General features: G+C 43.2%; 1 protein-coding gene across 1 annotated transcript; it reads left to right on the top strand.

Moving 5' to 3' along the window:
- Positions 1–1,347: 1,347 nt before the first annotated feature.
- On the top strand, positions 1,348–20,424 carry LOC120318297 (class I histocompatibility antigen, F10 alpha chain-like). The gene is made up of 7 exons (XM_039365717.1): positions 1,348–1,515; positions 8,044–8,319; positions 12,937–13,206; positions 15,175–15,453; positions 16,003–16,098; positions 18,036–18,077; positions 19,745–20,424. The coding sequence occupies exons 1-7, from the start codon at positions 1,446–1,448 to the stop codon at positions 19,747–19,749; spliced, it is 1,038 nt and encodes a 345-aa protein (XP_039221651.1). The 5' UTR covers positions 1,348–1,445; the 3' UTR covers positions 19,750–20,424.
- Positions 20,425–20,752: the final 328 nt, after the last annotated feature.

Below are 20,752 nucleotides of genomic sequence, written 5' to 3'. Positions count from 1 at the left end.
TGTTCCTGTTCTGTTCTGTTCTGTTCTAGCTGAGCTTTCCTTTTTGACTAAGCCACCTACAAAAATCTTGTAAAGGCCCGGGGCCCCAGCCAGGACCTTCAGGTACCCCACCGCATAACTCACTGCACGTAGACCGTGCCTTTGGTACAGATGTTCAACCAGTTGCAACAGTTCAAAAGGTAAAAGGAAACCACACAAAAAAATAATGCATGGAGTATCCGTGCGTTGTGCACACCACCTGAGGCGAGCAGGGGTCTGTTCCCAGGGTGGTTGAGGTTGGGCAGAATTGGGGATTTTAAGCTAGCATTTAATTTTTGGAAAAATAATTTAATTAATTAAAATTTAATTTAACACTTTAAAGATGGCTTTTATTGCCCCCCCCCAAACCCCAACAAAAGAAGTTTGGAGCTTTGGATAAATGAATGCCTTTACTCTAGAATAATAATAAATAAGGGATTAGAGGATTCCCCCCCCCCCTATGAAATACAAGTGTTTAAGGTGCCAGCCGAGTCTTTGGACATTTTCTGTGCAGAAGAAAATTCAGCTTTCTCTCTGGTGTGGTTCCCCCCCCCCAATTTTGGTGCCATCTAGCCCAGGGGTCTTCAAGGCTGGCTGAGGAATTCTGAGAGTTGAAGTCCACAAGTCATAAAATGGGCCAAGTTTGAAGACCCTTGATTCTAGCCAGTTTTTGTGATTCCTGGTGACTGCCACGGACTGCGAGTTTATTATTGTTGTTGTTATTATTATTATTATTATTATTGACCAGGTGTTTCATAACTGGTTTGCCATTGGCTCCTCTTTGGGGCTGAGAGAGAAGGGCTGGCCTTGGGGCTCTGTGCCAGGCACTGTACGGACTCCCCAAATTAGACAGCCTCCCCCACATTTTTGTTTCTGCCCCTCTCCCCCCCCCAAATCCCTCCTCGTACACAGCAGATTCAATTTTAAAAATTACTTTCAATATTAAATTTTGAAGAGCATTCACTTAATCGTATCACATTGTATTGTATTGTATTGTATTGTATCGTATGCTATTCTATTCTATGCTATGCTATGCTATTCTAGTCTATTACGTTGCGCCAAGGCCACCGTCGGCCTTGCCTTCTTCACTTGCTTGCCTGCCCATCTCGTGTGAAAGTGGACCGTATTATTATTATTATTATTATTATTATTATTATTATTATTATTATTATTATTATTATTATTCCCCATTCTGTTTTGGGCATGGTATTTTTCCCCCCTCTGGATTCCAGCAAGCCCCATCCCGCGCAGCCTTGGCCACGCCCCTCCCTAGCCACGCCTCTCTATTATTGCGTCACGTTCGACACTAACATCTTAACCTTCCTTAATTAGAGGGATTTTCCAACGTTCCAGCTGGAATCCGGGTTCCAAAGCGCACGCGCGGAGAGTTTCTTGGCAAGCGGCTGCTCAGCGGGACAGCCGAAGCGATGGGGCTGCGCTGGGGGCTCCTCTGGCTTCTCGGGGCCGCCGCTTCCTGCCTTCTGGAGGGCAGTCTCGGTGAGTCCCGGGGCGTAGTTGGAGGGGCGCAACGGCTTATTTTGGACAGCTGGGTCAGGAAGGGGGGGGGAATTAGGTGGGTTGCAAGGTCAGGATCTCGGGCACCACCTGCGATAGGACCCCGTTCGTGACTTTTTTGCCCTCCAGTTCCCCCCCCCCCGACATTCCTGAAGGCGCGACTTGCTCGGGTGGGATCCCTGAATTCATGAAATCATGTATTGTACTTATAAAGGAGAATATTCGTAACTCAGGGTTGACATGAGAGGCTCCTTGCTGCTCTCTGAGCTGGCTTTGTTTTCTTGCGGACGTTTCCTGACCCAAACTAGGTCGCCTCATCAGTGCTAGTCCTAGTCTGGGTGATGAAACGTCTGCAAGGGAACAAGCCAGCTCAGAGAGAGCACCAAGGACCCCCTCAATAATGAATGGCATCATTTATGATAATTGAAAAGTCCCTGTTGATTTTTCCAGCGTTTTACTTTCCAATCACGATGTTTTGTATTTTTAATGGTTGTTTAGTCATTTATTTTAATTAAATGTTTTAAAATATTTTTTTAAAAAAACGGACAGGAAGTTTGTCCATGCGGGGCTCCCTTTGCTTCTTTTCCTAAATATAGAAGGACAGCTAAGCATGCCACACCCACCTATTGCATAGTTTCACTTTTTAAAGTGAAAGTGTTTTAACGATTTAAAAAAAACACCACAAAAATCATACATCGTCAAAGGAAAAGAAGCATACATAAAAACCAAGCTCAGAGAGCACCCAACACCGCGATGATATTACAATACTTAACTCACATTTTTTTTTCTATATTTCTCTGCGTGGAATTGTAGATGGAGGTATCTAGCCTTCTGCGTCCATAAATGCTTCAGTTGGTTTTGCAAATTATTTTCCATGCTATTTTAATCTTGTTTTTTTAAAGTTTTTTTATTCATTTTTTCCATACAAAGAATAATACATTTTCAACCAAAGTGCTGTCTGAGTTTATATATGCTAATACATATTTAATTCCTAATCCTTTATTCTTTGCTCAAGCCAATAGTAAAATAAGTTCCAGGTTTGATAACAGTCTGTTTCTTCCTTTTCTTTCAGTCTCATAGTCAATCTGTCCATCTCTGCACATTCTAGTATTTTTTTTTAATTATTTCTTCATCTGATGGTATTCCTTCATTCTTCCAGTATTGCGCAAATGTAATTCTTGTCGCTCTTGTGATGTGCAAAGTGAAATATAAGCTTTGTTTATTGATCTTTTCTGGCATTATACCTAATAAAAAAAGTTCAGGTTTAAAATCAACATGTTCTGCTAACATGTTTTCTAACCAAGTATGTATCTTTTTCCAATAGTTCTTTGCTTTATCACATGTCCACCAAACATGATAATACGTGCCTGACTTATGTTTACATTTCCAACATCTATCTGATATACTTTTAAACATTTTTGCTAATCTTGCTGGTGGCAAGTGCCATCTATAAAACATTTTATATAAATTTTCTTTATAAGAAGTTGACATTGTCAGTTTATAATTTCTTTCCCATAGGTTTTGCCATCTTTCTAGTTCTATATTATATCCAAAATTTTTCTCCCATCTTATCATTGTTTCTTTAACTTGTTTGCCTTCCATTTCTAAAGTTAATAAAAAATTATACATTTTCTTAATTAATTTTTCAACCGAAGTTAACGAAGTCTTATCAAACACAGGTTGTTCCTTATAAAATCCATACATTTTTAACATCTTTATCATATCTAGTTTGTATTGGTAAATGTGTCCACCATGATAAGTTGATGCCCTGATTTTCCATTTCTTGTTTAGATTTTAAGTGTCCTTCAGAGTTTAGAATATCTCTATATGTCCAGATTTTTTCAAACTCCACTAAATTTGGGTGTATAAATGCTTCCATTGTTGACAACCACCCTGGAATTTTCAAATATATTTTGCTTTTTATTTTTTTTCCCCATGTTGTTAACAACGCATTTCTTATATAGTGATTTTGAGAATGTTTATGAACTTTATTTTTCCCATACCATAAAAAGGCGTGCCACCCCAATTGTCCCTCTGGATATAACAACCTTTTATTTTTAAGAATTATCCATTCTTTTACCCATGTTAATATGGATGCTTGATAGTATAGGACACGGGTCAGCAACCCGTGGCTCCGGAGCTGCAGGCAGCTCTTTGAGCCATCTCCTGCGGCTCTGGAGCCTCCTCCGCCATTTTCAGAGAGAGAGACAGAGTGCTTCCCTTCTCTCTCTCTCTTTCTCTCTCTCTCTCTCATGCAGATTTGCCTCCTGGGAGAAGGGTGCCAGGAAGGGCCACTCCGGGGCTGGCCCGGTCAGAGGTGCATGTGGCCAGAGAGCCGTGCGGGGAAGCCCCGGGATCCATGCTGGGAGCAGCCCAGCAGAACCTCCGTTGAGCGGGCCAGCCCTCCCGCAAGCCACAGCCCTGGTTGGCCAAGCAGCAGCAGAGCCGGAGATGGAGGATGAGTGGGGGGAGGGGGGGGCTTTCCTGCACCAGGCAGAGGGGCAGCCGAGATGGCCTCATGTCTCCCTGGGCTGGGCGGCAGGCCTGGTGTGGCCAGCGGCAAGCAGGGGCATCGGTTCCTGCCCCTTCCCGGGCCGGGCGGTAGGCCCGGCGGGGACAACGGCCAGCGGGGCATCGATTTCTGCCCCTCACCAGGTCGCTGAGCCGGCCTTGCATCTCCCCAGGCTGGGTGGCAGCAGCGGGTGGCCGGGGCATCGGTTTCTGGCCATTCCCGGGTCGCTGAGCCGGCCTCGTGTCTCCCCGGGCTGGGCGGCAGGCCTGGTGGGGCCGGCGGCCGGCAGGGGCATCGGTTCCTGCCCCTCCCCGGGCCGGGCAGTAGGCCCGGGTGGGGCAGCAGCTGGCGGGACATCGATTCCTGCCCCTCGCCGGGCTGCTGAGCCAGCCTTGCATCTCCCCAGGCTGGGTGGCAGCAGCGGGCGGCCGGGGCATTGGTTTCTGGCCATTCCCGGGCCGCTGAGCCGGCCTCGCGTCTCCCCGGGCTGGACGGGAGGCGGCGGGGGCATCGGTTTCTAGCCGTCCCCGGGCCGCTGAGCCGGCCTCGCGTCTCCCCGGGCTGGGCGGCAGGCGGCGGGGGCATCGGTTTCTAGCCATCCCCAGGCTGCTGAGCTGGCCTCGCGTCTCCCCGGGCTGGGCGGCAACGGTGGCTGGCAGGGGCATCGGTTTTTAGCCATCCCTGGGCTGCTGAGCCGGCCTCACGTTTCCCCGGGCTGGGCGGCAGCGGCGGCTGGCAGGGCATTGGTTTCTAGCCGTCCCCGGGCCACTGAGCCGGTAAAATCAACAGGCTTGGAGGTGCTGCGGCTGGCTTTTCTAGTCTCCGCGGACCTCCATTGACTTCCATGGGGACTCTTGACAATGAAGGGGCTGATTGAAATCGCTTTATGAATTGGACTGCAGGATGGCTTTGAGTGGCAGAGACACAGAGAGATGCAAACGCGTCTCCACAGGAGATGCAGCAAGGGCAGGAGACGAGGAGGAGTCAGTTGTGTCTGTGCACGTCCCAAAAGCTTTCTTCCTCTCCCTGATCTTGCCTTTCTTGCTGGCCCTCTGATGTAAGCGTCTGCTGGGTTTCCTCAACCTCCCCCCTCCATTTTATTTTAATCCCACCATCGCCTCCCTCTTTCGCAAAGTTGACATTCCGGGGACTCGGAGCTCGCTTCGCTCCTGGAGTCACTTGGCAAAGTTTGAAGGAGAGGCCATCTGCTCCCACCTCCCACGGAGCAGAACTGCCGCTTTCTCGCCCTCCCAGCGAAAGAGCCCCAGAGAGCTGGAAGACGTCCTTTCTCCCACTTTCCGCTTCCCATCCTCTCTTTTCCGAGCACCCCTCCCAGAGTGAGCCAGAAGCCTCAACTTCAGCCTCCCGCAGCAGGCTGAGATAGGCGAGCTCGAGCGGCCATCTGCTGCCGCCTCAGAAGATTCACCGCAGCAACTCTTTCTCTCCGTCAGCCTCCTCCTCCGCTCCCTTGGAACCTTTCGCGCCAAAAGACGGAAAGAAGAAAGTCCCGGAGAGGGAGAGCATGGGGCGGGGGGAGAGCAGTCTTTTCCGAAGGGAGGAGAAGCCAGGATGTCAGACCCATCCATACGAGAGCTGGATGGGGGGCAGGGCCGGCGCACGTCTCGCCTTAAGCTCCACTCTTTAATCAAGCCCCGTGTTCTGTGCACATGCGCGCTCGCATTTTGCGGCTCCCAGTTTTTTCTTTTGCGAGGAAAACGAGTCCAAGAGGCTCTTTCACTGTTGCAGGTTGCCGACCCCCTGGTATAGAACCTACTCTGAAAGGCTAAATCCCCCATTTCCTTTGGCATCTTGTAACATTTTCATCTTAATTCTAGCTTTCTTTCTTTGCCAAATGAATTTCAAAATTAATGAATTCAAATCTTCAAAGAATAATTCTGCAATTGTATAGGTATTGTTTGAAATAAAGATAAAACTTTGGTAGTAAATTCATTTTCACTGTAGCAATTCTTCCTAGTATTGACAATTGCAAATTTTTCCATTTTTCCAAGTTCAATTTTATATGATTTAATAATTTTATATAACTATCTTCTCTTATCGTTGAACATCTTGCTGTCAACTGTATTCCTAAATATTTAACCTTTTTAACTATCTGTAATTCTGTTTTTCCAATATTTGTTTTTTTTTTTTGTTTATCTGTAAGATTTTTAACTATTACTTTAGTTTTTTCTTTGTTTATTTTCAGTCCTGCCATTTCTTCGTACTGTTCTATCTTTCCCAATAGTTTAGGAATCATCTCCAAAGGTTCTTCTAAAATGAACACCGAATCATCATTAAATGCTTGCAATTTATATGTTTCGCTTTTTATTTCTAGTCCTTTGAGTTCTATATCTTGTCTAATATTTCTGTTTAAGACTTCCAAAGTAAAAATAAATAATGGAGATAATGGACATCCTTGCCTTGTTCCTTTCCTTATCTCAAAGTTCTCAGTATAATCTCCATTCACAATCACTTTCGCTGTTTGTTTATTATATATCGTTTTTATCATATTTATAAAATTCTGTCCAAAGTCCATTATTTGTAATTGCTGAATCATAAACTGCCAGGAAACATTATCAAACGCTTTTGAGCATCTAGAAATATTAGTACCATTTGTTTCCCTGGATGTAATTCATAGTATTCTAATACATCCATTATCACTCTTAGATTGTTTTTAATTTGTCTCTTTGGTAGGAAACCATTTTGGTCTGAATGTATAAATTCAGTTTTAGTATCTTTTCAGTCTCTCAGCCATTATTGAAGTAAAAATTTTATAGTCCACATTCAATAATGATATCGGTCTGTAGTTTTTTATCTGTGTCAAATTTAAGTCTTCTTTTGGTATTAAAGTAATATTTGCTTCTTGTTTTTTGTATGAGAGGTAAGTGTTAACTCAAACTCATAGTTAATGCTGGAATATCGCTGGTGTATCTAGCCAGTTTGGGGTCTAATGCTTCATTAAAATCCCCTCCTTTATCTCGTCATAAATACACCCATTCAATTATTGAAGAAATTAATAAAACATAATAGAAGAATCTAAATTACATCCGTTAACATTAACCATAGCTATTACAAGTCCTGTTATTTTAGCATTTAAAATGTAATAACATCCATTTACATCAGTAATATATTGTACATCAATTGGAAATCCTTTTTGAAGCAAAATGGACACATTTTTAGTTTTTGTCAAAGTATCTGTGAGACAGACCAGTCCCATCCAATCCTTCATTAATATTTATCTTGTTCCATTAAATGAGTTTTTATAAACAAATAGTTTCTGCCTGTAACAATTTTAAATATGCTAACATTTTTTTGTTTCTTAATTAACTTCATCTATTAGTTTTAAGTTGGCCCATTTATCAATATTCTCACAGCGCCAATTCATTTTGTAATCTATACCATTTAATAAATATCTTAACAGTAAACTTTTTTATATTTAAATGTTTATCACATTCTCTAGTATCGTTCATTGACATAGAAGCATCATAAAAACTAGCATTAAAAGTAATTATTCTATTCTAAGTTATGACAGCCTAAGAAAAAATGACTTAAGGCCTTCTTGTTATGGGAAAAGTCCACTTCTCCATCGAGCACCTGCGTTAGTGACCTTGGCGTTATCAGCACCAATCTCTCAAAGATGCCTTAGTTGCCTAGATACCATCCCTCCCACCTTTGCATCCCACAATCTTGTCAAGCTATGAGCAAGGGAGAAAATGTAGGTGAAAGGGCGAATCAGTCTTTTCACCCTGGCCCCTTATTGTCCAATTATATTTGAGTAAACTGTTTTTGTAATCATTTTGCATTATTCTCCCAGGGTAATGACTTTGAAGACACTGAGTGGCATCCCCACCACCTTCAACTGTTTCACTTTCCCCTCCCTTCATACTTCATGGCAGGCTGACGGTCCCATATTGCACCTAATGCTGCAACTCCTCTGGAGCCTCAGTCTGTAACCCGTCTCCAGTCCCTCCTAACTCCGCCCTGTTCTCATTTCTCCCTAGGCTCCTCCCCTCGGGTAGGCCATGTGAGCTACTCTTCTGCAACGGAGGCTTGTCCAGGGCTGCCAGCCTTCACAGCTGAAGGTTATATGGACGATCAGCTTATCATTCGCTACGAAAGCCACACCAGGAAGATACATCCTCGAGTAGATTGGTTAAATACACTGGCAAAGGAAGATTTCAGATTCTTTAACAAGTACATGTGGATTTTGCAGAAAGACGAGGAACGCTTTCAGGAGGACGTGCCCATGCTCCAGAGACGCTATAACCAAAGTGGAGGTAAGTGAGGGTTGAGAGAGACATGGGAGACAGAGGGGAAAGCTACATCACTGCAGTTGATAAGTTAGTAACCCAGGGCTTAAGTGAATCTGGCTTCACCAGTTGTTTTGAGAATGCTGAGGTATAGGACGGAGAGCGGGCCATCCTCAGGGCTCAGCAACCTTGGAGTCAGGCTGGAAACGGCTGGGAAGGGGTCCATTCTGTCTCTGAAGACGATCCACATCCCTAATTCCCATGTGGTCATGCACTGTTTTTGCCAAAAATTGGAAGAAAATGTCAGTTTGGAGCAAAAAATGTCACAAATTGCAATCACGTGACTATGAAAAACTGCAAATGGCAGTAAATACACAGTGGTTGGTGAGTGCCTGAAATACAGTCATGTGACCACAGGGAAGGAAACAGCTGTTGGTTTCACAATCAGATCGTAAGTACCTTTGGGGAGGCCCATCTAACTTTGAACAGTTGCTAACCCTAACAGTCATAAGACTACCTGTACATCCATATAATTTTCCTAGCAACAACAGAGAATAGAATAGAATGGAATGGACTTCCAGTTCCGGGTTGCAGTGGGTGCAGTTATACGAAGAGACTTCTCTCTTCGTTGCCTGCTTTTCCTCTGCCGGTAGAACCTTAATTGGGTCGAAAAGTCGCCCTGGAGGGGTGACTACCAATGAGGAGGGCTCTCGTCGATCATGTGGGGAGGAGGCAGCTTCTTCCGCAGTCCAAGGCAGCTCCTCAGGGCTGACGGAGAAAAGATCGGCCAGTAACATGGCTGATCATTTAGCTGCTCCAGCCGAAAGTCAAAAGAACATCTAAGCATTAAGAAACCATTGTGAATGATCCTGGTGAGACAAATGTCACAAATTGCAATCACGTGACTATGAAAAACTGCAAATGGCAGTAAATACACAGTGGTTGGTGAGTGCCTGAAATACAGTCATGTGACCACAGGGAGGGAAACAGCTGTTGGTTTTGCAATCAGATCGTAAGTACCTTTGGGGAGGCCCATCTAACTTTGAACAGTCGCTAACACTAACAGTCATAAAACTACCTGTACATCCATATAATTTTCATAGCAACAACAGAGAATAGAATAGAATAGGATAGAATAGAATAGAATAGAATAGAATAGAATAGAATAGAATAGAATAGAATAGAATAGAATAGAATAGAATAGAATAGAATAGACTTCCAGTTCCGGGTTGCAGTGGGTGCAGTTATACGAAGAGACTTCTCTCTTCGTTGCCTGCTTTTCCTCTGCCGGTAGAACCTTAATTGGGTCGAAAAGCCACCCTGGAGGGGTGACTACCAATGAGGAGGGCTCTCATCAATCGCAGGGGGAGGAGGCAGCTCCTTCCGTAGTCCAAGGCAGCTCCTCAGGGCAGACGGAGAAAAGATCGGCCAGTAACATGGCCGATCATTTAGCTGCTCCAACCAAAAGTCAAAAGAACATCTAAGCATTAAGAAACCATCGTGGATGATCCCTATGAGACTTTTCCCTCTCTCTCTTTGCCTAACTACTCTCCTGTTAAAAGCCTTTTGGAATTACTTCCCTGCTTTGAAAGAGCTGCCTTTGTCTATCTGGGAAAAAGAGCTTTTCATAACAAAGGGGGTAAAAAGTTATCTTTTTATTGACTATTTTTATTTTTGGTTACTTTGGGGCCCTGGAAAAATCCTTATCATAGAACTTTATTATTATATCTTCTAAGCTGGAGAATATTGTTTTCCTATGTCTTGGACTTATTTTTTTAAAGGGATAAATATTGTTTGAAAAAAAAAAACTCTAGGAGAAGCCGGAAAAGAGATTTCACAGCTCTTTCACTTTGATAACGTCATTTTTGGTGTCTGGAAGAGACTTTCATAGTATACCTTGTGGAGAAATTTAAAATTGCAACTATTTTTTATTTCTTTTGGTCTAATGATGAGATTGGCTTTGATCTCCAGACCATCATAAAGGAAAAGAAAAAGAATTCAACAGCTGTTATTTGTGGGGATGAATACTGATTAAATGTTTTGGAATACAGCCTCCACTAAAAGATAACAGGATTGGTCTTAGTTACTATTGAAATGGCGAAATCTTGTTTACAACTCAACTCTAAACTCATATGGGATAAAATCTATGAAGCTACTGAGGAAATATGTTTCCAAATAAGAGAGAGTACTACAGAAATAATAAACAGAAATTCTACTGTGAATTTACAAACTGACCTTCAGCCTCTATTTCAGCGGTTCTCAACCTATGGGTTGTGACCCCATTTGGGGTCGATCGACCTCTTTTGCGGGGTCGCCAAACGCGGCGATCCGCCATTTTGTCCCCTCCGGGGGCGCGCTGCGCCTCCGGGGGGGGGTGCCGCGCACGCGCGTCGCGCATGGGGGTGGCGGTGCGCCTCCGGGGGCGCTGCCGCGCATGCGCACCACGCGTAGGGGCGGCGGCGCGCCTCCAGGGGCGGCGCCGCGCATGCGCGCCACATGTGGGGGTGGTGCCGCGCCTCCGGGGGTGGCGCCGCGCATGCGCGTGGCGCGTGGGGTGGCACCGCGCATGCGCGCCGCACGCAGGGGCCCTGCCCCCATGCGTGCCGCCGCCGCGCATGCGCATAACTTTTGTGTGACGGGGGTCGCCGTCACACAAACGTTGAGAACCGCTGCTCTATTTGATCATTATACAGACCAAAAAGCAATAGAAGAGGAATTAATTTACGCTAAAGAAGATTCTATTTCATTCTACATACAACCTATTGAGACTTTGAATGACCAAAAAATGATTGTAACTAAACCATCTACAATTGCAAAAGTAACAGAAATGGACTTGAAATTACAACTATTGGAGAACTATGACAACTTTGAGAATCAACTACTAACTATAAAATTGGACATGATCAAGTGTTTTATTCAGCAGACAGGAGCCAGGAGTCAAAAACAGAGGATGGGAGGCCTCTACTGACCCAAATGACATTACAAGCAATAATGGGAGATCTACTTGCTGAAACAGAGGCCTTGTTATGGAAACCTTCTTGGCATAAAAAGAAAGCCACAATAAGACTAAAAAGAGAAATTTAAAATTATGTGTAATGGATTAAAAAGGTTTTGAGAAATATGGATTGATTTAAGGATTAAGATTTAGAGTTGAAAATCTATGATTATTAGAATATATATGTTAAACAGAGTAAGAATGTATTTTTTGGAATAATACATTTATTTGTATGAAAATTATTTTGTAATGGAATGAGAATAAGAATATGAAAAAGGGTTTTAGAGACTCGGATTGATTTAACAATTAATTCAGTGTGTTAAGTTAGTAAGACGATGTTTTGTGTAATAATAGGTGTGGGTTTTTTTTAGACATGATAACTATTTGGATGAGATTTAAATGCTATCTGAAGAAATAAGAGAGATTTGTGATAAAATCAATGATTTATGAGATTAAGAATTAGAATATATTTGGATTTGTATTTTAGAAGGGATACCCGAAATGATAATATGTTTATCTAAGATTAAATTGGACTATGGTAACTGTAAATTAATAAAGTTTAAAAACAGGATTAGGACTTATAGAAATGTAATGTAGAAATGGATTATGTTAAATAGGTTATATTATTTGAGGGAAATAGAGAGGGAACATTTAATGTATTTACTCGAGATATTATATGATTTTGTTTCTGGATGATTCATCACCCAACCACTACAGTGTGCCTCGAGCATTCTGGTAAAAGTTAAAAAACCAATAAAATTTGTTATAAAAAATAGAATAGAAATAGAAATAGAATGGAATGAAATGAAATGGAATGGAATGGAATAGACGTTAGAGATCTTTTAGTCCAACCCCCTGCTCAGGCAGGGAAACCCTATACAATTTCAGACAAATTTTTGTCCAGTCTCTTCTTAAAAACTTCCAGTGTTGGAGCATTCATAGCTTCTGGAAGCCAATTGTTCCACTGGTTAATGGTGCTCACTGTCAGGAAATTTCTCCTCAATTCTGGGTTGCTTCTCTCCTTGATTAGTTTCCATCTACTGCTTCTTGTCCTGCCCTCAGGTGCTTTGGAGAAGAGGTTGACCCCCCTGTTCTTTGGGGCAGCCCCTGGAATATTGGAACACTGCTATCATGTCACCCCTCATCCTTCTCTTCATTAAACTAGATATACCCAATTCCAGCAACCGTTCCTTATATGTTTTAGCCTCCAGTCCCCTGATCATCTTTGTTGCTCTTCTTTGCACTCTTTCTAGAGTCTCAACATCTGTAACAAATATCATCCACAAATGCTAACAATATAGATCTTTTGCCTTCACAATTTGGAGTTATCTAAAAGTGATCTCAGGAAAGGTGACTTCACTCCAGTGCCGGGAGATGTGGGCCTCTAAGAAATCCTATCTTAATTAAGGAATGTTGGACTGTATGAGGAATTTCCCAGCCTTGTTTATAGTGAGTTTCTTTATAGTGAGAAATCTATCTTACAGATCCCAAATTCTGTTTCAACCTTGACTTGCCTTCAAGATCTCTTCCTGTAATCCTTGTCTTTCTTGCTTTCTCAGCACTCACAGAATCTGGAGCTCCAGCAGGAAGTGGCTTTCTCTGATTTCCTATAGAGCTTTTCCTCCTAACCTTGGGGATGCTTCTTTTAGGCTTTCACATCGTCCAGTTGATGGTCTCCTGTGAAGTGGGGGAAGATGGGAAAAGGAGCGGCCGCTGGCAGTATGGCTATGATGGGCAGCATTTCCTTGGCTACGAGATGGCGACCGGCATCTGGACAGCAGCTGACAAAGAAGCCCAGGAGATCAAGCGGAGGGTCGAAACTGCCGCCAATCACCGTTTCACAGATTATGTGGAGAGCATCTGCACAGAGTGGCTGCAGAAATACAACCACTACAGATTGGAGACATCCTTGAGGGAAGGTATGGAGAAACAGCCAGAGAGAAAGTATGGGAGCTGCATCTGCTTAAGTGTTGCAAGTGTTTCCTGTGTAGGTTTGCTGGCAAAGAACAGGCCAGATGACCCAGTTGGCTTATTTTCTGCTGGCGATTGTCAGCTGATGTGCTGCCCCACACACTCATACCCATGTAACTGTGGTTTAGTGAGTGTATTAATGTTCCCCAGTAATTCCCTTTACCAATATTCAGAACTGTCCCTATAGGCTCAGCCACAAGCAAGCCAAGATTAGTCCACAAAGCAACTGGTCAATAGTCCATAAATAAATGAAAGTTGCTCAAACAAATAGCTCCACGAAACAAACTTAAATCCACCAGGCCAAAATTAAATGCACACATGAAAGCTCACTTAGCAAGAAAGGTTCAGAGTTTCCAAAGGCACGATTCCAAACACAGTGAAGCAGGAAGCACAACGAGGAAATAAACAGCCGGCAAACTGACACGTTCCCAGTAATGCCTCCCTATTCCTGCTGTCTTAAATACCCAGCTTCCCAGTGCAGCCTATCAAGACAGGCAGGGCCTTCTCCTGAGTAATCTGGCTGACCTCCATTGCGCCTGCCTTTTCTCTGCCCTGTGTGCTCTCGGATAAGGTGCAGGAGGCAGTTCTTCCTCTTTGTTGGCTGTCTTGCCCCTGCACGCTTTCCCCAGCTGAAGCCTCCTCTGATTGTCTTTCGGCTGGCTGTTCCGAGTCATCATTTAAGCGAGTTCCAGATCTCCAAGGAATAATCTGGGAGTCGTCCAAGCGATTGCAGCCTTGATGCTGCCCTTGTTTTTAGCCCTCTCTGATATTTTTTTAAAAAAATCAGTCTCTAGAAGTGGAAATAGTAGTGTCAATCTTGTAAGGTAATTGTCAATGCTGCTAACATTGGATGTTCTTGCTTTGACAAAATATGAAGAGGCAGCCACTCTCTGTATAAGATGTGTGGTACTTTTAGATTTAAAATAGATGATGCTGGGAGGAGAGAAGAAAGAATGTGTGTGGGGATTAGTTAAAATAAGAAACCTTGGGCTACAAAAGGAAGGGAAACTTTACCCTTCAAACTGATTGGAGAACGTGATTTTAGACTGCAAATTAGAGGAGGGAATTATGATTGAATATTATGTGCTCAGGGGAGAGGAATTCAGATCTTGACATCCACCATACTGTGCCGACACTTTGTTTCACGATTAAAGACTTTTTAGGATAAACAATGCCTTGAATTCTTTGAAGTGTTTCATTAGTCGGAACCATGACAGTAATCCAGACAGGAAGCAGGATCAAAAGAGTTCATTCGAATCAAAGCAAATTGAATTGAATACTTGATTTGGCCACAGGTGATTAGACACACAAGGAATTTGTCTCCGGGACAGAAACACTCAGTATACTTGCAAGGTAACAGAGAAAATAATAATACAGCTCGACTTACAATCACAATTAAGCCCAAAATTTCTGTTGCGAAGCGAGAAATTTGTTAAGTGAATTTTGCCCCATTTTACGACTTATAGTTGTTAAGTGAATCATAGCAGTTGTTAAAATGAGTAACACGGTTGTTAGAAGAATATGGCTTCCCCGCTGACTTTGCTTGTCGGAAGGTCGTAAAAGGTGATCATATGACCCCTGGACACTGCAACAATCATAAATACAAGTCAGTTGCCAAGCATCTGAATTTTGATCATGTGACCGTGGGGATGCTGCAACGGTTGTAAGTGTGAAAAACTAAGTCACTTTTTCCTGTGCTGTTGTAACTTTGAACAATCACTAAATGTTGCAAATCGAGGTTTAACTGTATTTAATAAAGTGCTTTTATGTTTGTTCTTCTGGCCGAAAGAAATTATTCAAAGCAGCTTGATTTATTTGGAGACTCCTCATTCTGGTTGCACGTGTGATGCACAAGTTAAGCTGATTTCCAGGGAGGCTCAATTTTGATTCTAACCCCCCCCCCTTTTTTTCCCCAGTTCCTCCAGTGGTGACGATGAGCAGCAGGACAGAAGCTGATGGTATGGAGAGGCACGTCTGCCGAATCCACGGCTTCTACCCCAGGGAGATCGATGCCTCCTGGACGAGGGATGGGGAATTCTGGCTGCAAGACACCTTCCATGGGTCTGTGGCCCCCAACTCAGATGGGACCTACTATTACTCGCTTGGAATCCAGATCGATCCCAAGGAGAGGGGCCGCTATCGGTGCCACGTGGAGCACAATGGCTTGCAGCAGCCTCTGGATCTGGACCTGAAGGGTGAGAGGCTACAGGGAGGGAAAGGCTGGGCTCTTTGGAGGATTATGGGAGAGAAATTGTGGCCAGATATATAATAATAATAGTATAACAACAATAATAATAACAACAACAACAATAATAAATAGTAGTAGTAGAGTTGGAAGGGACCTTGGAGGTCATTTAGTCCAACCCCCTGCTCAGGCAGGAAACCCTATACCATTTCAGACAAATGGCTGTCCAGTCTCTTCTTAAAAACTTCCAGTGTTGGAGCATTTACAACTTCTGGAGGCAGGCTGTTCCACTGATTAATTGTTCTTTCTTCTTAGATATAGATTCCTTCTCTCTTTGATCAGTTTCCATCCATTGCTTCTATTCTATTCTATTCTATTCTATTCTATTCTATTCTATTCTATTCTATTCTATTCTATTCTATTCTATTCTATTCTATTCTATTCTATTCTACACGTCTCCTATGACGTAAAGACATCTGACATTTCTTAACTTGGTAGATCCCTTATCTTTCTTGCTGTTTGAAATCTTTCCCCCCATTTGCTCTTTCTCCCAATCCAGTTCCAGAATCCAGTTCCAGTCTGGGGCTCATCATCGGTGTTAGTGTGGCTGGCGTTATCTTGGTGTGTGCAATTTCTGGGATCTTAGCATTTCTCAGTAAGTATCCTTTTCTGGATGGATGGATGGATCAATTTCTTTGATGTGTCTCCCTTTGGGGAACTAGCTAACCTGTTTGCTTACTTGCTGCTTGCTTGTTTATTTATGTATTCATTTATTTATTACCTGCCTTTATTATTTTCACAAATAACTCAGGGCTGTAAATATATCTAACACACTTTCCTCTTATTTTTTTCTCCACAACAATAACCCTGTGAGGTGGTTATGCGACTGGCCCATGGTCACCTAGCTGGCTTTCGTGGCTAAGGCAGGACCTGATCTCAAGCATGGTCTTCCGCTTTCTAGCCCAGTGCCCTAACCACTAGCCCAAACTGTTTCTCTTTTTTTTCTGGGCTTCCTTTTTCCCTGTTTTCCTAGCCGACTTAAGGAGCATCTGAGATCTCAGCCTCTTGCTGAGATTCCAGTCTCAGTTCAGCTGAGTCCAAGGTTTGGACAGTCCTGTCTTCTTTTGAGTTGGGAAGAGGCATTCCAGGTTTGTCCCAATCAAAGGCTTTGTTCAAAGAGAAGGACTTCAGTGAAAATCTTCCTCCCCTCCCAGCTGCTGCTTCTGCTTGCTGCTTTCTCCGTTTCCCTTTCCTCCTGGGGAATGATCCATTGATCATTGATAATCAGGTGATCTTGTCAGGGAATTGCGTAGCAGCTGTCCAAATAAAGTCAAAGACACTGACACAAACTTGTAAGTTTATATAAATAAATATATTTAACATTTCTATATACAGCAGACTAGATAGTCAGGCAAACAGGAGCATCGTGAGGTAAATTGCAGAGCCCAGAAGGCACACAGTAGAAAAAAGGCGGGGGAAAAAGGACACTACCCCTCCGCCGCACGCATAGCAACCAATGACAGTGCAGTTTGCCTCAGGCAAAAGCCAGCACTCTCCAACCAATCGGTACATAGTTAAAAACAAATATACATGACACCTAAAGAAATAGCAGGTCGAAATGAACAGGCATGTAGCTGCCAAAGTTTCATTCTTGACATATCACCTCCCCAAAAGAAGAATGAACCTGGAAATGCATAAAAACATATATACAAGCATATAGACATGGATTAGGAATTAAAACCCCTAATCTGTGTCTATATGTATGTATATTTGTTTTATTGGTTTAATTCTATGAACTGGTGTCTGGGAACCTCAAAGTTAATTTTGCTTTGACGTTACCATGCCGTGTATTCAATAAACAGTAAGATTTTCAGAAACAGAGTGAATCTGATGATTTATTTGGATCCTCAAGCTGGATGTTGAAAACAACCCCTGTGTATTTGGGCTCACTGCACAACCCCACTGCTCCAGCGACTAAATTTGAATATCTTAACACGATCCATTTGTATCAAAGCCAGGATCCTGGGATTCTCTGCCCTAAGAGAGGGTCTGATTTGATCCTATTTGGAAGGCCTGTTGCCATGTGAGGTTGGCTTGCTTTGATTCCTGATGTGTCGACAATGTAATTTGGTTGGATCCAGAAAGGGTACCGTCTCTGATCCTGCTCTTCCTTTTGGAAACAGGGCAATAACCTCCCCTCCCTGAGATTTGGTTAGTCCCCAGTAGAGATGGGAAGGCCTGGGAAAAAAACCAGAAAAAATGGGGAAAAACGGGGGGGGGGGGGATGTTTTTTTCCTTTTTTCCCCAAAGCCATTGGGAAAAAATCTGACAGTTTTTCCCCCACTTTTTCTGTTTTTTTCCCAGACCTTCCTATCTGTCTTCTTTTTGGAGAACATTAAAATCCTATTTTTTTCCCCCAGACCTTGGAAACCCTTTTTCAGATTAACACATTTTGTTAAAAGGCACCACCTTTTGCAATATGCATCTTTTGAAGTGAGGTCATGAAAGTTTACGCCTTCCCATCGTTGACCGGCTTCCCCTGGGCTTTTCTCCTAACATCTCCTTTTTTTGCTCTCTCTTTCTGCAATCTAGGATTCGGGAGAGGAGAGGATGATCCCAGGAATGACCCTTCTTGTGAGTAGAATTATTACCAAATATTTTTGTGTTTTGCATATGAGAATCAAAGTCCAGGCTGTGAAAGGAACCTGAGAGCAAATGCAAGCAAAGATGTCGATGAGAATGACGGGCGGGTAGGATTTGAACATCCAGGTTCAAAATTTTCTTAGCCTGCTATAAAAATATTATGGGCTGCCTGGAGCCCTTCAGGTAGGTTTGTCTGTTTAGATTTGTATCTCATCTTTATTATTTTATTACTGTCAAGGTTCTGACTGACAAACCCAACCAAGCAAACACCTTTGAGAAATTCCAATCTCTTAATGTAAAACTTTATTGAGTACATCATTTCGGCACACATGAAAGCAAAACCAGCTCTGGCAAGATCCCTCCCAAACTCATATAGTAAAAGCATGGAATTTTCCCTCCTCCCTCTGGATCAGGTCACGTAGCCCAATCAAGTAGAAAAATATTGTTATGAGAAAGTGTCTCTGGGTCTGTCAAACACCTGGTGCAATGTCCTTGAGTCTCCCGGTCTAGCTTCTGAATCTTTGATGACTGCAATCCAAACCCTTCCTTTCTCTCTCCCCCCCCCCCACTCCCCGGAGTTCATTGGCAGCTGAAAAGCAATAATTATCACACTAGCAAAATCATGCTTTAAAACTTGACAATTGCTTTGTATTTATTTATAAGTAACTCATTGTTCTTCCTTCTGTTTTCTCCACAACAACAATCCTGTGAGGTGGGGTCGGTTAAAAGAGAGAGTGACTAGTCCCAGTAGGCTTTCATGCCTAAGACAAGACTGGAATTCACCATTTCCTGGTGATCAGCTGAAATTCATCCAGCCCGTTTTCATATGTAAAGTGGGACTAGAACTCACTGTCTCCTAGTTTTTAACTTGGTGCCTTCACCACTAGACCAAGCTGGTTATATACCGGTGCCCCTCCAATCAGCTTCTCTGCTGTGACTACTTGCAGTTTTCAGCAAAACCAGCCCATGATAAACAATTGACTGCCTCAAAAAAAAGTTATAAAATTGGGTTGGTCACATGGGTTTACCTGTTTTACGACCACCGTGACTTAGGACCATAATGGGCAGGCTCCATTATGGTCATAAGTTGGAAACTCTCTCTACCTCCCTTCCCCTTGTCAAGCCAAAACATTTTATTTTGAGGGGTCCTTGATGTTCTCTGAGCTTGCTGTCAGCAAACGAGACTCCTTACTAGCATTGATGATGTTACCTAGTTAGGTAATGAAACATCTGCAAGAAAACAAGCAAGCTCAGAGAGCACCAAGGACCCTCTCAAAGCAATGTTTCTCAACCTTAGTAACTTTAAGATGTGTGGACTTCATCCCCCAGAATTCCCAAGCCAGAGCTACAAATACATTTCAATCCTTAGCTACAAATATACTCCTTTATTGGTACATTTTATTTTATTCCACCACCTAAATAAAACCCATATTAGTTTGAGCTGGGGGACAACTGATCCCAAGAAGAAAGTCAAGGTCAATTCTGGTTATTCAGAATCACACTCCAGCTTGAAGTCAGCAACCAAGATAGATCTTGGCCTCCTGGTTTGCCCTCATCCAGGAACAAAAGTAGATGTTTTTTGTCATTGCAGGTCTGTCACTTTGCTGTCCTTCTGCAGTGTTGAATTGATCATTGTTTGTCCTATGTTTTCTCTGCAGTCTGAAACGATGCTGTGAATTGAGATGGGAGCACAGGAAACGTTCCCACGTGGCTCTTTGTTCATGTCAAGATGTCAATTTCCCGGCTCTGGCTGAGCTATTTGGACTGCAATAGAATTGATGAAATGTTTGCAAATGTATTTGGATGTTTGTAAGCTTTTTAACTGCTCGGATATTTAGCGAGTAGCAAAATGTATGAGTTTAACACAGTGTGGTAAACAAAACAAGGTTATCGAAACAAGGTGGCTGTATTCACAAAGCTGTTATGGCAGAAGAAGTAAATATATGGTTTAAGGTGAAGGCCTGCTTGATAACAGCAAGCTAAGATGAACCGCTTGAGTTAGAATAGAATAGAGTTGGAAGGGACCTTGGAGGTCTTCTAGTATAGGGCTTTTCAACCGGTGGTACACATACGATCTGTGGTACTTTGCCACATGGCAGGTGGTACACAAATGCTAGCCAAGTGTAGCAGGGGAGGGGAATGAGCCTAAGCGAGCCAAGCAGCTGCATGACTGTCTGGGCTCGGCAGAAGCCCCAGGAGCCGGCAGGGCTCCAGCTGATTGGCTCCAGCTGACTGACGATTCCGGAAGCAACTTGGAGCTGGAGGTAAACTGAAGAAAAAGGGAGAGGAGGAGAGGAGAGGCTATAAAAGGAGGTGGTTTGGGTGGGGGAAGGGAGAAAAAGACAACAGGAAAGGTTTAATCCCTTTAAACAAATGTAATTAGTTGCCTTTAGAAAGTTTTCTTTGAAGGTAAGCAGGCTTAATTTAAATCTAAATTAAAGCTTTTTGCAATTGCTTGAGCCTTTCAGTCTAGGATTGCAACATTGTGACACGTGACACGCCTGAGGAAGCTTAAAGAGAGAGAGAGAAAATGGAGTTTGTATTTCTTTATTGCTTTGCACTTGATTCCTGTGTCTTTAAGGGTACCGGGAACGGATTGGGGGATGCATTCTTATTACACTGTGGAAGAGCTCAGAAGGGAGAGAGCTAAGAAGGGCTGACCAGGT

The sequence above is a fragment of the Crotalus tigris genome, unplaced genomic scaffold (assembly GCF_016545835.1).
Source record: "Crotalus tigris isolate CLP2741 ecotype Arizona unplaced genomic scaffold, ASM1654583v1 scf7180000020172.164394, whole genome shotgun sequence".
In the NCBI taxonomy this organism is placed as follows: Eukaryota; Metazoa; Chordata; class Lepidosauria; order Squamata; family Viperidae; genus Crotalus; species Crotalus tigris.
Note: the sequence above shows the minus strand (reverse complement) of the source record. Positions and strands in the feature narration are given on the sequence as shown.